Consider the following 16363-nt stretch of genomic DNA (forward strand, 5'->3'; position numbering starts at 1 on the left):
TGCCTCCTACCCATGCAAGGGACATGATGACACCAAGCTCAGCTGGCAAAATCTACGTTTGGACTTTTTCGGAACATTCTTTGATTCATGGCTGCAAAGGCTTCAAATGGTGAGTGACTTTTCAAGGTGTTAAACATGATGTTTGCTCTATGGTGAATCATATATTATCTATAAAGTTCAGCAATTTCCTGGAAGATACCATTTACAGGAAGTACAACTACTAATAGTTATTGGTGGCCAGGCCATCAGGTTCTGTAGATAAAGCCAAATAAGTTGCTTTATATCATCTGAGGCTTCCATCCTAATCTCCCTGTCACACTAATTTTTATATTTTTATCTGGTTTATTCAGCTTACTAGTGTTAATTGTTTTTATGTCATTATAATGCTGTGATGCTTTCTTGTCCATACTCCAACCGTCCCTACTTACTTCTATCCTCCCCTAGGTCATTTTCAGTGTTAAGGCTGTCAGTTCTTGAAGATGGGGTCTATATCTCCTACTACACAGTAACAATGCGCAAGTGCTATAAACAAGTAAATAACAATCCTAGTGAATACTAGCCTCAGAAAAAATACAAACACAGCTGATAATGCAGCTGCATTCCTTTCCCTTATGCCTTCTATTCCAAAACATTCCAAAATAAGGCCAAATGCCAGGTGCTGCACTTTGGCCACAACAACCCCCACCAGCGCTACAGGCTTGGGGAGGAGTGGCTGGAGAGCTGCCAGTCAGAGAGGGACCTGGGGGTGTTGATTGACAGCTGGCTGAACAGGAGCCAGCAGTGTGCCCAGGTGGCCAAGAAGGCCAGTGGCATCCTGGCCTGTATCAGAAATAGCGTGGCCAGCAGGGACAGGGAAGTGATCTTGCCCCTGTACTCGGCACTGGTGAGGCCGCACCTCGATTCCTGTGTTCAGTTTTGGGCCCCTCACTACAAAAAGGACATTGAATGACTCGAGCGTGTCCAGAGAAGGGCAACGAAGCTGGTGCAGGGTCTGGAGCACATGTCGTACCAGGAGCGGCTGAGGGAACTGGGGGGGTTTAGTCTGGAGAAGAGGAGGCTGAGGGGAGACCTCATCGCCCTCTACAACTGCCTGAAAGGAGGGTGCAGAGAGCTGGGGATGAGTCTCTTTGACCAAGTAACAAGCGATAGGACAAGAGGGAATGGCCTCAAGTTGTGCCAGGGAAGGTTTAGACTGGATATTAGGAAGTATTTATTTACAGAACGGGTTGTTAGGCGTTGGAATGGGCTGCCCAGGGAGGTGGTGGAGTCCCCATCCCTGGAGGGGTTTAAGAGTCGGGTCGACATAGCGCTGAGGGATATGGTGGAGTTGGGATCTGTCAGTGCTAGGTTAACGGTTGGACTAGATGATCTTCAAGGTCCATTCCAACCTAGATGATTCTGTGATTCTGTGAAATAATGTTTTGCAAGACTTCTGCAGCAGAATGAGCTTTTTTGGTGTAAAAGACCCAGTGTCTAACATGCAGCATTCTCAACCAGGCACTTCATAAAATGATTAGTGCTCCCCAAATACTAACTTAACTTCTGCAGTAAATACAATCTGCTAATACCTCTGTTAAATACCTTCTAAAGGAGACTAACTTATTTAATGTTCAGAACTGCTAAGCACACATGATGTCCCGTAAGCGGCTCAACATTGTTTCTGTTACATTCATCCTTCACCTTTTTCTTTCATTTTATTGTGAAAAACGTGGATATTTCCTGTATTATTTTTAGTCATCTGACTAGTTTCATGTTCTACATCAGAATTGTTTGTTGCAAACAAACAAAACTCTTTTTCAGTCTTCATTTTATAAAATATGGGAACTTTCCATGAAACCAAATAAGCATATAAGAAAATAAATAATAAAGATAAGCAAATGCATTTCTCTTTCCAGTCTAATGATTTCACTTTGGGAACTGCAGGAATCTCTCAATATCATCCTGAAAATATATCACCTCAAAAAGTAATAGGCACTAGAATAGTAAAAATTTTATAACTATTAAGAAAGAAATGTATTTTTGTTCAGCTAAACACAGGACCAATGAAAAATAAACTTCAGGAATAGTAAGCAAAAAGCAAACCTTTTAGTACCTTCCTCCTTATTTACTGGCAGGATTCCTATGGTACAGAGGCATTCTGAGATCAGGAGGCTTTGGGGGAGTACAGTCAAAAGATTACAAATAAGCTGTGGTTTTTGCTGCATGAGAGGTACTTATCAATGGATCAGTGGAGGGTTACTAGCTTTAAAAAATGTAAAAAGAAGCACAACATTAATTCAGTTCCTTTTCCAAATAAATGGATTGGCCCAGTTCAGTGGGACATTAAGAAACTAGCACTTGTCTGATATATGTCGACTTCACGAGAGTTTCCAAAGCACTCCAAAATACCCAAAGTCAGTGTCTTGTTTGGGGTACAAATGCCTCAAGGTCTGACTGAAGATTTTGAACCCACTGACTGGGGAGGGAGATAGAGATGAACTGACAAAGTCAACCAAGAGCAGGGTAAATTAGTCCACCCGAGTCTGTGCCATCACAAAAAGATTGCTACTAGCGTGGGAGCTGTTCAGCAGCAGTCAAACCCGGGCGTCTCTGCACTACACTGCTGTGACCACAGTGCAGATGTTTCCTACGTGTATACCCTGCCTCGAAATTTTGGACATGCAGCGATTTCTCCTTGCACGACTTGAACGCGATTCTTCCGAACAGTTGGAGGTAGCACGTTATGGGTGATAAAAGGTAATCAAAGGTTATTGGTGGCAGCAGAGAGGAGGTGGCATCACAGGATCCAACTTTCTGAGTCAGTCCCATGAGACTCCTAGTATTGCAGGGGCCAAATTTTTCCAAGAGAAAACAATTTATTTTGAAAAATGCCATGCTTTTTACTCAGAATTTTGCATTTTCTCCCTACATCATGTCAATACTTTAATTTTCCAGTGATTTGAGTTTGGAGGGTATTTTTGTCTTTTGCCTTTTTGATTTAAGAAATTTCTATCTTCTTTTTTCAGTCTTCATTTTATAAAATATGGGAACATTCTATGAAACCAAATAAGCACATAAGAAAATAAATATATGGCCCTTGCAGTGCCTTACCAGAGACATTTTTTTCCTGCAAAAATAAACATTTCCCTTTTCTGACCACCCATCCTCAGCACCCCAACAGCCTGCAGTGATGTCCGTGGGGGTTACCTGTGCAGAGAAATCTGCAGATTTACCTTCGCAGAGGCCTATATGCCTCAAGCTGGTAAGGCACGAGAAAGGAGAGCCAGCAGCTGAGCGTGGGTCGGACAAGTGTCCCTGTTGCATTCCGTCTGCACACTGCATTCTGCTCGGGTATGATTCTGCCCAGGGAGGTGGCGGAGTCCCCATCCCTGGAGGGGTTTAAGAGTAGGGTCGACAGAGCGCTGAGGGATATGGTGTAGTCGGGAACTGTCAGTGCTAGGTTAGCGGTTGGACTAGATGATCTTCAAGGTCCCTTCCAACCTAGATGATTCCGTGATTCTGTGATGAGCTCTCCTCCTCCAACACTCGGTGCAAATGCTCGACTAGTCTGCTGGTAGTTCAGCAGCAGCCCTCCCTCACTGAAGTGTTAAGCTGAGGTGGTGGGAGCCTGCCAAATCGCACATCCTCACTAACAGCAGCAGGCTCTTCGGTCTGGAGGTGCCTTAGCCAAACCGATCAGGGAAAGCAAAGGTTGAGTGTCTCAGTTATAAGCATCTGGGGTTAGTAACTACAGTAGTTTTGGAGCATCAGCTGATTCACAGCTGAGTATGTTACAGGTTCTCAGGTTTTTTTGTCAGTCTGGAGAATGGTCTGTATCTTCTGAATTAGCGGGTAAGTGTGAAAAGAGTTCTGTGAATGCACTGTGGTTATAAGCCACAGTAAGTTAGTTTTGACCTCAGTGACAGGCAGGCCTGAATGACAAGAGAGCGAGCTACTTCTTCACAGTGAATAAATGCTGAAGAACCTGTTCTTAGAATAACAGCTGTGCATACATTCGTATTCCACTATCTCCTTGTACACAAAATCTGTTCTGTATGAAGCAGGTAATGAACCTCCCTTCTGCCCTAATTCCACACCCCACTCTCATTCTCTGCCCCTCTGGATCCTGGTCTCACAAAACCTCTTGAAGTGTCCACAGCTTGTGCTCTCCAGACCCATCACCTCTTCCCTGTCCCATTCTCCCTCTCCCAGGAATCTTCAGTTCCCTAACTTCCCTGAAGCCACCATGCTTTAAGCCATGTTCACACGTATCTTTTTGGATTCTTCTTCACCCTTTTGCCTTCCTGTTTCTTCCCAAGTGTCATCCTGGGCATGCTGGCCTGTCCAGCCACCCCTCCAAGTCCCTTGCTTAAATGAGCATCTGCTGCAGACAAAGGCTAAAATCAACTGGAAGTCAATTTATATTTATGGAAGTATGTTTATATGGCTCTTTATTACCTGTAAACACCTGGAGATAATTTTCAGCAACTGACTACTGCTCAAAATCCGTGACAATCAAAGTAATTGGAGACTGCAATGAAAGCATGAAGTGTAACCCTCCATTCTCACGGTTTTCTATTTAAGGTTGTCTCCTCAGGTACAGACAGATGCCTGCTTTGAATGAACCGTCACCAAATTCCTCATCAGTCTCACGCAGAGCCCACACGGACTTGAAGCCCTGTTCCTCTGGCTATCTGAACGTGCAACACAGCCAAGATCTGTTGTAAGTAAACCAGTTATTGCACATAACACACCAGATGAAGCGTCTGTACGATGTGCCAACCCCCCTGATATGTCCAGCCCCGTCTTACAAGCAATGCTACAACTTTTGCGACATCTCCATCCCCACAGCCGGCCAAGTCAGGATCAGCAGGCTTTTCGCTTGCCTGGGTGAGGCAAATCCCCGGCCAGGTTTTTCCACAGAGATCAAGTTTTAAGTGGCCAACATGTAGCTACAAAGGCAGCAAGAGCCTTCTGCCTCTATTAGGTCCCTCCGGAGTCCCAAAACCTGCTGACGGCAGCGAACCACACACAGCCAGTTCTGCTCGGCGCCAAGTTCTTCTTAAACCATTTCCCGTTTCTTTTTTCTGGCACCGAGCCCACCCACCGTCATCATGCAGCTGGGGCGGGGGGCGGCGCCCTCAGCCCCCCGGCACCGTTCCCGAGCGCCGGGGCCTTGGGAAGCGGATCCCGGCCGCCGGCCCCCGCCCGTCCCCTGTTCCCCCCACCCTCCGCCGCTCCGGGGCCGGTGGCTCCGGTAGTTCCGGCCCCGTGATTTCCCCACCCGGCGGGGCGGCCGCTCCGCACCCATGGGGCGCCGAGGGGGCGGCGGGCGCAGCGGCTCCCCGGAGCGGGGGACGGGGTCCCGCAAAGGTGAAGGGGCAAAGGGAGAGGGGACTTGGAGGGGGGACGGGACAGACACGCTGACGCCGCGGGAGCTCCCGTGGCCGCAGCCGGAGAGAGGGGCCGGCAGCGGGCGCGCCGTCGGGGGGGCTGCCCGCTCCGCCCGGCTCGGCCCGGCCCGGGAGCGGCGGCCCGGGAGCCGCTGGAAACCGCCCCCCTGGCCGGGGCACGTCTGCGGGGGCCCGCCCGAGCCGGTGGAGGTCCCGCCGGCCACCCGGGGCAGCCGCGGGGCTGGTGGGGAGGCGGGCGGCGCCAGGCTCCGGGCGGCAGGACCCACGCGAGAAATGCCCGGGGGTGCCGGGCAGCGTGTGGGCTCCGGCGTGGGAATCGGGCTCACCTTGTGCGTGGAGGCTGGGTAACCCCCACCCGTGTGCCGTGGCTCCTCGCAGGGGTGGGAGGCTGCGGGGACAGACCCCGTGCGGGCAGCAGAGAGGGGACCCTCCCTTTGCAGCCTTTGGGGGGGGCACCTCGTCCTCTGCTGCTGCCCGCGGAGTGGGACACAAGACACGCGAGTCAGTGGGTCCTTCTCACCTCCAAACCCAGCCCGCTACTGGCTCCTGGAAGGGAGGTGGGAGAAGTTTTGGGCTCTGAAGCTGATGACTTATTTCTCTTACCCATGCCATCCTTAGGCATCAGGTCAACCTCAGAGTTACTGTCCACCCTCATTTGTTCCACGCTCATTTCTTTCTTTTTCAATCACTTCGGAGCGTTGGGAACTACCTCGCTATTAAGTTTAAGTTCTGGATGATATAATTAAAATTCAGAGTAATTCCAAGTTCTTGTTAGCTAAGTAGCTTTGTGATGACAAGCTAAACTTCCTAGTCTTCACTCTGCTCCCAGCCTGCTCTCCACAGAGAGTGACTTTTTTTGGGAACAGCTTCCCGGGTCCCAGGCTCTACTCCCCTGTCAGCTGGTTATGGGTTTGTGAGGTTTTTTTAAATTCTTGACATTTGTTTTTTCAGGTCTATTCTCAAATATCTGGTTATGGCGAGGTGTTGCTGGAGTCCTTGCTGCCGCTGTCATTTTGATTTTGTGTATTCAGCTTGGTAAGTGTGTAAACCATTTAAAAAGAAAACATAATTAGCCTTAGAAATCATCGGTTTTAGGCTGTCAGAAGTCCCGCAAAACTTCAAAAGATTTATTCAGAACTTCCCTTATCTCAAGGCTAAATAGATGTCTCGTGACATATTGTTTAAAATTGTGGTCAAGTGCTAGAGAAATTACTAGTTGCAGTGAGATTAGGGAGTGCTCAGTTTAGTCTTAGTGTGCTAAGTTTGTAACCTCACTGTTGGTCTTAATCCAAGTTCAGGAAAACAAATAACAAATGGAAGATTGCTCTTTGCAACCAATCTGTAGTCCTTCAAAAAATGACACTATAATAAACAAAGATAGTAATTCAGCTGCAAGGAAGAAACACTTGCAAAAACTATAGCTGTCAGAAATACTTAAGTTGTAGAATAGTCCTTGGAAGATACATTATTATCACCTTCTCAGCTACTTCTTCAACCTGTCCCTGATCGTCACTTTAAAGGTAGGTCAGCAACCATAAGGGTGCAGGAGCCAGAGTATATAATTAGTTTACAATAGCTGTTGCTGCTGAGCAGAAGTAATCACAGAATCACCAAGGTTGGAAAGGACCTTGAAGATCATCTAGTCCAACCGTTAACCTAGCACTGACAGTTCCCAACTACACCATGTCCCTAAGTGCTGTGTCAAAATAACGCTACGGTTAGACTTTGATGATTTAGATGATGCAGTCAGAAAGCAAGCTAAAAAGCTCCAAAAATCTTTTCCAGTTGGAAGTGAAAGGGAATGAAAAGGCTCAAACAAATGCGTTCCTGACAATTATTAAGACTAAACTGTGATGTGATGTATGAAAGCTTTGCTTGTGCTTTGCTTCGTTTGTTTCAAAGCTTTGCTTGTGTTTTGCTTCATTTGTTTCTCAAGGACTCCTGAGTCCTCAACTGTTTCCTTAGGTCTCTTTGTCTGTTTAGGTGAGATTGAAACGCTCGTTAGGCTCCCTATGGAAATCACTGATTGCAGACTCAAGGCCTTCAGTGGACACTTGGGCAACTCCTCGAATGGGAAAACTAAGATAAGGGGGGGCTTGAACAAAGAGACACAGAGACCCTGTTATAGGGAGGATGATTCTGCTGATTTAGGAGGGAGACACCTGGACTTTACTTTCACAGCGCATGCTCTGGAAAGAAGGCCAACTAGCGAACACTGTGAAGAAGACTACTTACTTCTTCCCTTGACCACCAGAGACCCTCACCCTATTTTCACTATGTGTGCTCAGACTATGTAAATGAATTCTGGGAACTCATTATCATAAGACACCCCTTTCTAGGAAATCTAATGAATATATATGATTCATGTGTATATAAACTGATGTCCCTTGCTAATTCTTGGGAACCCTTATGGTGGAGAATCCCCAGGGTGACCCCAGCACTGCTAATAAAGAATACCTGCTTAATAATAAAAAACCTTTACTGTTGAGTCAATTTCTTTGTTTCAGAAGAAACAGGAAGATTGTTTTTTGTCTTTTCACAGTAAACCGTTCTTCAACCAAAGATTTTCCTGTCTGTCCTTCCCTGGAACTCTGTCCATCAGATTGGCTGTATTTCCAGAGGAAATGCTACTACCTCTCGGAGAGTGAAGCCAGCTGGAACTCCAGTCAGAGCTTCTGTTCTTTGCACAATGCTTCCCTCCTAGTGATCGAAAATCAGCAGGAACTGGTAAGGTAACAAAAGCGGGGGTCCTGGTTTCACCCTATCTCAGTTCTAGGGAGCTGCACAATGAACCAGTGTGTTCTTCCAGCCTCTTAAGCTGAGTGGCTTGAAAGCTGATGCAAAGACCGTGACAAGTCACAGCTTGCAGCAAGCTGCGTCCTTCCTCTCTGTGCAAACATCAGTTTTAGCAGTTGATGTTTTAGAAAATGCCCCAGGCTTATCTGAGTTAAATCTGGTGCTGGTCACAGCTATAAGTACTCACATTGGGGCAACTATCAGGGTAAACACTGTTGCATCTTATTTATCTTTAATTAGGCAACTGTTTGCTCTTAGCAGGATAGGTTAATGACAACTAAGTTGGTAGTTATGTTGGTCTTGACCTTTGGAGTTTGGAGATAGTTACCCTAACCACAGCTTGGAGCATCGTTTCCTGAGTTATACTAAAATATTAGGAAAGATTCCACCTAGCACAAAGACCTAAGAGAATATATTCTTCTGTATCTGTTAAAGACCTTGATAGCAGACACCTTGATATTTTAAAATGGCCTCTCTCTAGATCCATCACCCCTATCACAGACACCAGTATAATCACAGAATCATCTAGGTTGGAAAGGACCTTGAAGATCATCTAGTCCAACCGTTAACCTAGCACTGACAGTTTCCAACTCCACCATATCCCTCAGCGCTATGTCAACTCTACTCTTAAACCCCTCCAGGGATGGGGACTCCACCACCTCCCTGGGCAGCCCATTCCAACGCCTAACAACTCGTTCTGTAAATAAATACTTCCTAATATCTAGACTAAACCTTCCCTGGCGCAACTTGAGGCCATTCCCTCTTGTCTTATCGCTTGTTCCTTGGTTAAAGAGACTCATCCCCAGCTCTCTGCACCCTCCTTTCAGGTAGCTGTAGAGGGTGATGAGGTCTCCCCTCAGCCTCCTCTTCTCCAGACTAAACAACCCCAGTTCCCTCAGCCGCTCCTGGTACGACATGTGCTCCAGACCCTGCACCAGCTTCGTTGCCCTTCTCTGGACACGCTCGAGTAATTCAATGTCCTTTTTGTAGCGAGGGGCCCAAACTTAACACAGGAATCGAGGTGCGGCCTCACCAGTGCCAAGTACAGGGGCAAGATCACTTCCCGGTCCCTGCTGGCCACGCTATTTCTGATGCAAGCCAATGGGTGTACTGGATGCAGATGTCAGTTCTGTCGCACATGCTGGGGCAAGGATCATCCTTAACTAATCTCTAAAATGTCTTCCACAAATCCTTGCTAGCTTATAATAAAAACTCAGTATGATGAAGACATATCAGTGATGAAGTAATGCATTACCTGCAAAGGTGTTTATCGAAGGCTTTCTTGTGGAGAGACAGTAAAATGATGCATTTGCAGTTCCATAGCAGTTCTTAACATTTAGTATTATACTCACAGTAGTAGTATTCTCACAGTTGACATCTCTGTCACTACAGTATCTGTAGTAGGGATCCTATCTCAAAATTAATCCATTTGATTTCTGTTCGAGTTGTAAGTTCTCCTTCAGTTATGTGAATCACACAAGATCCAGATGCTGCAATACTCTGTAGATTTAATTTTTAATATTGTTTCTTCTGGAAGAAAAGCAAGGTCATTGTTTTGGTTTCTAGCCCTGAATCAAAGGCTTTGTATTTTAATATCTGGACTGAACATGCAAAACTTCTTTTCTCATATGGGTTTATTCCTACAGAGTTTTATGGTGAAGATAACAAAGCAAGACCCGTGGATTGGACTCTATAAAAGAAATGAAGAATTCTTCTGGGTAAATGGGAAACCACTAGACAATGAACTGTAAGTTGATGTTGAGGGTTTTTGCTGGTGATACTAGATTATAGGGGAGTAAGAAAGGATAACTAACACAGATAAAGACAGTGTCGTGAAATAAGTATCTGTAATGATGTTGAAGGGATGACTGGAGAGAGCATGGAATACAATAAAGATTTCACATAGTAGCATTGTTAAAACTGTGACGGATGAAAGTTAGGAGATTAATTTATAATGCTGGGTTCAGAAGCAACATGAGACGGGAGTTCATGGTAGCAGGGAGTATAGTGAAGTGAAAGGTTAACCAAGAGACCACCAAAAGCAATGGGAAGAGGAATGGAAGATTGCGATAACACATTCCTCATTATAGAATGTATTTTGTAAAAGTGCAAACCTGCATGCGACCTGCATGAGGTTTATAGCAAAGATATTTGGGAGGCTTCTGAGAGATGTTTCCATACTTCTTATAGAATGCGCCTACAAAAAAGGCTGCTGGAGAGAAAGGTGAAGCTGTGAATTTATGTTGCATGAGCGGCTCTGTGGTCATGGCCCTTTGTTGTATCCCTGTGTCAGGTGTGGGGCAGTTTGTTCCTCCCACCAGTGGCTGTCTGATCTCAGAGACTGCTGCTTCTCGTCCTGGGGCAGCTGCCAGCAGGAGTTGGTAGAATTACCAGTGACAGTAGTAAGGATTGAGATTCCACAAGTCTGAAATTAACTTTAAAAAGTGGAAAATTTAAATACTCTTAAATTTGTGACATTACTAGTGGTGCATGACTATATTCAGTTCATCCCCAAGACCTGAGGGCTTGGTCTGATAAAGACCTTACACATTTAATGTAAGATGTGAGCAGCACGTAGGCATCTCAAGTTGAAAATTGAAGTCCTTCCCACTCTTGCTTATCCCCTGCCTGTGATACAAACATCCACGGATGCTTTCATTTTCAGTGATGAAGTTCTTCATGTTCTTAGACTTCTGCCTTTGTGCTTGCTTCAGACTGCCCCTCCTGTCTTTAGAAGGGCAAACATCTTGATGTCTAAGCTCAGTTGCTATTAGAGTGGTGTTAACACTAGTGGGGATTTGTCCCTTGGTTTTTCCAGAGACCGTACTAGTTTGGTTGGCCTATTCACAGGACACTGTAATACTATTTGAAAACGGAGCTGGCGAAGGAGACCCTTACCTCTTGTGTAGGGACACCTACGGTGTGGAAACAGAGGTTCGCTTCCTGTTTTCCACCACCCCCTTAACCGTAGTGCTGTGTTCGGTTCTGAGGAAGAGGGAAATGAGAGAGGCATTTGTTCCACAGCTGCTTCTGGAACGTTTTAGCTGTGTAGAAGGATGTGGAAGTCAAAGGTGGAGCCAGTCTTGATAGCACAGCATCCTTGAGAAGGGTAAATGTGAATTCCAGTCTCTGCTCTAAGGGTGTATTTCTCATTAAACAACCACTAGGCAAGATGCAGGAGTACTGCAAGTCCTAGATTTTGTATTCTGGGGGCCAGGTCCCGGTGAAAAAAGACAATCTTTGTGGTGTTCTCTTCAAAGCACAAGCTATCATCCTCCTGCAATGCCCTGCCTGTGGTAAATCAGGCTTTGTACAAAGAGAACCTGTGATCCCTGTAGTTCCCTTTGCTCTGTTGCGTTTTTTGATTGTGGGTGTCGAAGTAATTGTGTCTTTCATTCTCCCTTACAGGATTGAAGTAAAAGGCTCTGGAAACTGTGCCTATCTTGAGTCAAAAGGAGTCTCGGTCTCTGGATGTTATTTAACCAGGAAGTGGGTCTGTAGCTTGAATATTAGCTTAGCATGATAAAGGGAGGCGAAGCCACCGCCCCTGACACTTAGTGCTCTAACATGACATCCACACAGGTTGTGTCTATACTCTGGGACCGCGTCTCAGCTCCTGTCTGGAGGTGAATGACTTTTCTGGTAGCCAGAATTCTCCACCCCTGGAGGAAGCTTCTGTTTTTTAAAGATACCATTTAAAAGACTTGCTTTCAGCATCCTGATAAGTCATTTCCTTGCCCCGTTTTTCTAGCTACTGCTGAGCCTGATGTTTCTTTTTGTTGTGCCATCAGTATTTCTTCCATTAACTCTTCTCTTGTAGGATGCTAAGCAGCTGTTCTTTCTTTTCCTTTTTGGTATGCACTTGGAGATATTTGTTCTTCTTTTCCCTTAGCCAAACTCTGTGTGCAAGGACGGGTTGTGAAGTGTGTCTGCCTGAAGGTCTGCCAGTGCCTCGCAGACACAGGGTTAGGGTTATGCAGAAGTTGTTGTTTTAGACAGCATTGCAGATTTTACTGTCCCGATTTGATGGGGTGCATCTTGTGTGACTGCATTGTTTTCAATGTTTTGTTAATGTTATTTTACATTAATCTTGTTAAATTCCCCTGACAGTATTATCATAGGGATTTATTAGCTGCACTGCACCTGAAGTTCTCCTTCCCACAGCACTTACCTTAGCAAAAAAAAAAGTCAGAATAGATGAGAGTATTTATTTACCTGAGCACCTGCACTGAAGGGGAAAAAGTCTGAATTGAAAAGGTAATAATGAAGCTGCAGTCATTAGTGTTATACAGTTAGAAATAGTCCTCAGTGCAAACAGGCAAAATCATGTGTAGAGAATAAGAGAATTAACAGCAAAGGATGTTTTTTCATGGCTTCCTCATGTCCCGTGCTTGTCGGAGCGTGGGGCTTCCGAGCAAGTGGTACATATCTGGATGGACAATCACTGTTTTCTTCTGTGTGCGTATCATTTTCAGCAGCAACACCCAGTGCTGTTGGATTGCTATGAGCCTGAACAGAATTAGGGCTTATTGCCACTGAACTCTGTCCACTCACGTCTAGCAGGTAACCTGAAGATTAAAAGTGCCATTTGACCCAGAGGAAGCAAAGCAGCTTATTTTCCTGGAAGGACTATTCCTGTCGGGTTTCTAGAGAAGGAAGAATGGGAAATTTGCCTGTGTAGCAGGGTAAAATACTTCCCCGCTCAGACTAAAGTCTGGAAAATTGTTGTTTTGTGACCTGTGTGCTATTGAGAGGCCTATGGACTTCAGGAGACTTCTTGGAGGAGCAAGTGGAGCCATTTTTGGAGTAGTCACTAGAGTGCACTGTAGCTTCAGCCTTAAATTTTTAGGCAAATTTAATTGCTGTCTATTTTTGTTCAGCTTCTTGTTTATGCCTTCATTATTTTCTGTGACAATAGGACTTTACTGTAACAGGACCATGCAGTATGGATATTGTTAATAAGTTGTGAGTTTCAAATGTTTATTTATATATGATCACTAATTTTGCTGAACTACACTTTTTTTAATTGCTTGTATTCTTTATAGGCACAGTAACAGAACTCTACAGTATGAATAGCCTAATAATCTGTGTTAATTTATATGTAACTAGTTGGAGGGGGTTGTATTCTGCAATGTTTTTAAATTAACTAGCTCTGAAGGATATGGTATGTGCAATAGTCCTGAAAAGATAATAAATATCTTTACAGAACCTCTGAATTACAGTGGTTTGTGTCTTAATGTTGTGCCATTAAAAGTATTTTTCATCTTGGGCACCATTTGGGGAAAAAAAAAAATCACCCGACTGAAGCAAAATGAAATTTTCAAGTTTTGAATATGAAAAGATCTTTAATCATAATGTTGGGGTTGACATGACACGAGACATTTGACCCAAAAAGAGAGTGCATTTCACTTTCTAACACTTTTGGCACATTTTCACGTTTCATTTTAACAAAAGCATTTAACTGAAATGCTGAAGTACCTCTGTGGAAATGCTGAAATGCGCTTAGTGAAACACACATGGTACAGAACTTTGGAGGGAAACATGGAGTTTTACAGTTTTCCAAGTATTTGCATTAGGGGCATACTAAAAGTACATTTCACAAATTTGCTAGAAATTGTAAGGGATAAGGAGTATTCACGTACCATGTTGTATCTTAGCTTTCCTTAATGAGATGATTTACCAGGATGTTTCCTTTAACTACAAAATAATCTTCTTCTTATGGGTTTTTTCCATCATCTATGGATAAAGTACAAAAATGGGAAATTTGGTTCTTAAAGGAGGTTTTCGAGAAACTGTGAGCACATTAGGTTATAATGAAAGGTCTTTTGTAATCTGACTCTTAAGTCAGACTCTTAGCATTTTCTTTATTATCCAGTTTGTCGTGCTACGAAATGAAGGGTCAGGCTGCAAATGCTTTACTCAGAGCGGGGCTTAATGAAGTACTTTAAGAAGTACTCACTTCAATGGCCATTTTTTTTCTTTTTTTTTTTTTAAATCAGTGGAATTACTCAAGATTTAGTAACTGTTTAAAATGTAAGACCCCACAAAAACATGTTTAATTACATTAGTAATAGCAAGAATGCTAAAACACTAGATGTTTCACAAATGTTGTTAAAACCACAACCAATTTGAGAGAAACCAGCTCAGTAGTTCCAAGTTTTTCTTGTTAAATTCAGCACGGCTTGAGAAACGTCTGCGATAAAAACCAATTCAGCAGTTGTCTCCAATGCATGGAGAAGGGTATGCTTTAAGTACCCTGAAGTTAAATTTTCCCAATGGGAGAAAAAAAAAAATCTATATATTATAGATATATAGGTATCTATAAAATTAAATCTATTTATATATAAATCTATATAATATAGATAGAGGTATCTATAATATATAGAGATAGATCTATAATATACAGATAGATATATCTTACTCATTTCAGACTCTTTCCTTGCCATTGCTTCTCTAGAATAAACAAACCAATCCTCCTCCCCACAAGTGTGCTGCACGGAGTTTGGGGGATTTTTTTGTTGTTCTTTTAACATGAGAATAACTGCAGTTTTTCAAATGAGTCTTTAGCTGCTGATGCTGCATTCTGTAGGGTAAGTCTGAGTTGTTTTTTCGTCTGAAAGGAAGTCAGCCACACTGAAGGTATGGTTCAGCTTTTAATCTGTAGACCCAAAGTCCTTCTGAAGTGCCATCGTGCTGTGCCTGTGGAACGCAGCAGAGTGCATCATGTGCTTGGTGTCTTTTTCCACTGAAGATCTCTACGCCTTTTCAACTCTCACTTTTACGCACGTACTACCTTCCTGGCATCTCTGTCTGTCCATAATTAAGTGAGGTGTTACCCGTCAGTGTCTCTAGATGGAGGGGTGTCAGTCTGTTGGTGTTGCCATATTGCCCATGAGCATTTTGTTCCACAGCTGCAGTCGTGTGCGTGCTAAAGCCATGGTACCTTACACCAAGAGCTCCTGTGCAAGAATATCTGCTGGTTACTCATCTCAAGTTGCTAGACTACTCATCAGTAGTTGCTAACCACAGCCCCCCACAGGGGCACTAGAGATCTAGTGCAGGTATGGGACAGAGTACCTGGGAGACTGCAGCTACCTTTAATTATGTGTCATAGCAAAGATGAGCTAAAGGTTCTACATTTCAAAAGCCATGTCAGACTTGTTTCTCTCTCTCATTGCTAATAAGGACTTCAGTTTTTTGTTAGAGTAGCGCCTTGGATTTGAATGTTAGGTTTTGTTTTGGTTTTTCTCCAAACACAGCTAACCCCACATGGCTAGTGTAAAAGTACATAAAATTAGAGTAAAACTCTGGGAACTTAGAATCTACCCCTGACTGGCCCCAAAAGGGCCTTGAGGTCCCTTCTACTATAAATTATTGCATAATTCTATGAAATGAGGTAAGAATTAACCTTCTTACTGTGGAAAGCAAAACATAGTAGAGTTAACTTCAGGGGCATCTGAAGAGATCCTGCCTGAAATTGAATTATGGTGGGTAAAATGAAAATTTGCTTAAGCAACCCTGTCTGTAAGAAGATTTTACACCTTTGCAAGTCAGCAGTATGTAAATAAGAGAGTACCTCAGCTGCTTTGCATCACAGTCTGAGAATATGAGACTAGAGATTCACAGTTTAGAAAGGGGACTAGCTTTTGAGCTTTCTGAGTATTAGCTTTCACATCAGAAGTGTTTGATACTTTATTCAAAGAAAAAGTTGGTTCAGTTACCGGTTGAGTTGTCCAACTGGATGGGACGGGACTGGAGGCAGGTACATCTTTGACAGAACTCAGGTAGAGGCTGAAGACCTCGCGAGTCTCAGGAGGAGAGGCTGATGAGGACCCTTAAGACCTATTAGAGCACTCGGGGCCCTGGCAATACCCAAGAGGAGGTACACGATTTGCAAAATTATTATTACATCTATGCTTCCATTGTCCCCTATGTTATTTTTTTAATTTCCGTGTTTGCACATTACTTAACTCCTCACTGTTGCAACAGATGTCGTCAGAAATATCTCAGCAATGGTGCAAACATTTGCCTTGCATTTGGTCACTCTGACTTCAAAGACACATGCTAGCTACAGATCTAGAGGAATTATTACCTTTATTAGACTAAGGTGTTTTTAAAAGCTGAAACAAATGACGTGCCTGATTTCTTAAAAATCAATTCATGACATTTGTTCA

General features: G+C 44.0%; 1 protein-coding gene across 1 annotated transcript; it reads left to right on the forward strand.

Annotated features, from left to right (window-relative positions):
- The first annotated feature begins 5199 nt into the window (after nucleotides 1–5199).
- LOC141923685 (C-type lectin domain family 2 member L-like) lies at nucleotides 5200–13397 on the forward strand. The gene is made up of 5 exons (XM_074825299.1): nucleotides 5200–5352; nucleotides 6345–6428; nucleotides 7936–8120; nucleotides 9836–9936; nucleotides 11598–13397. Exons 1-5 carry the CDS (start codon nucleotides 5289–5291, stop codon nucleotides 11710–11712), a joined length of 549 nt encoding a protein of 182 aa, XP_074681400.1. The 5' UTR covers nucleotides 5200–5288; the 3' UTR covers nucleotides 11713–13397.
- The last annotated feature ends 2966 nt before the right edge of the window (nucleotides 13398–16363 follow it).

This window comes from Strix aluco, chromosome 5 (genome assembly GCF_031877795.1).
Source record: "Strix aluco isolate bStrAlu1 chromosome 5, bStrAlu1.hap1, whole genome shotgun sequence".
Taxonomy (NCBI): Eukaryota; Metazoa; Chordata; class Aves; order Strigiformes; family Strigidae; genus Strix; species Strix aluco.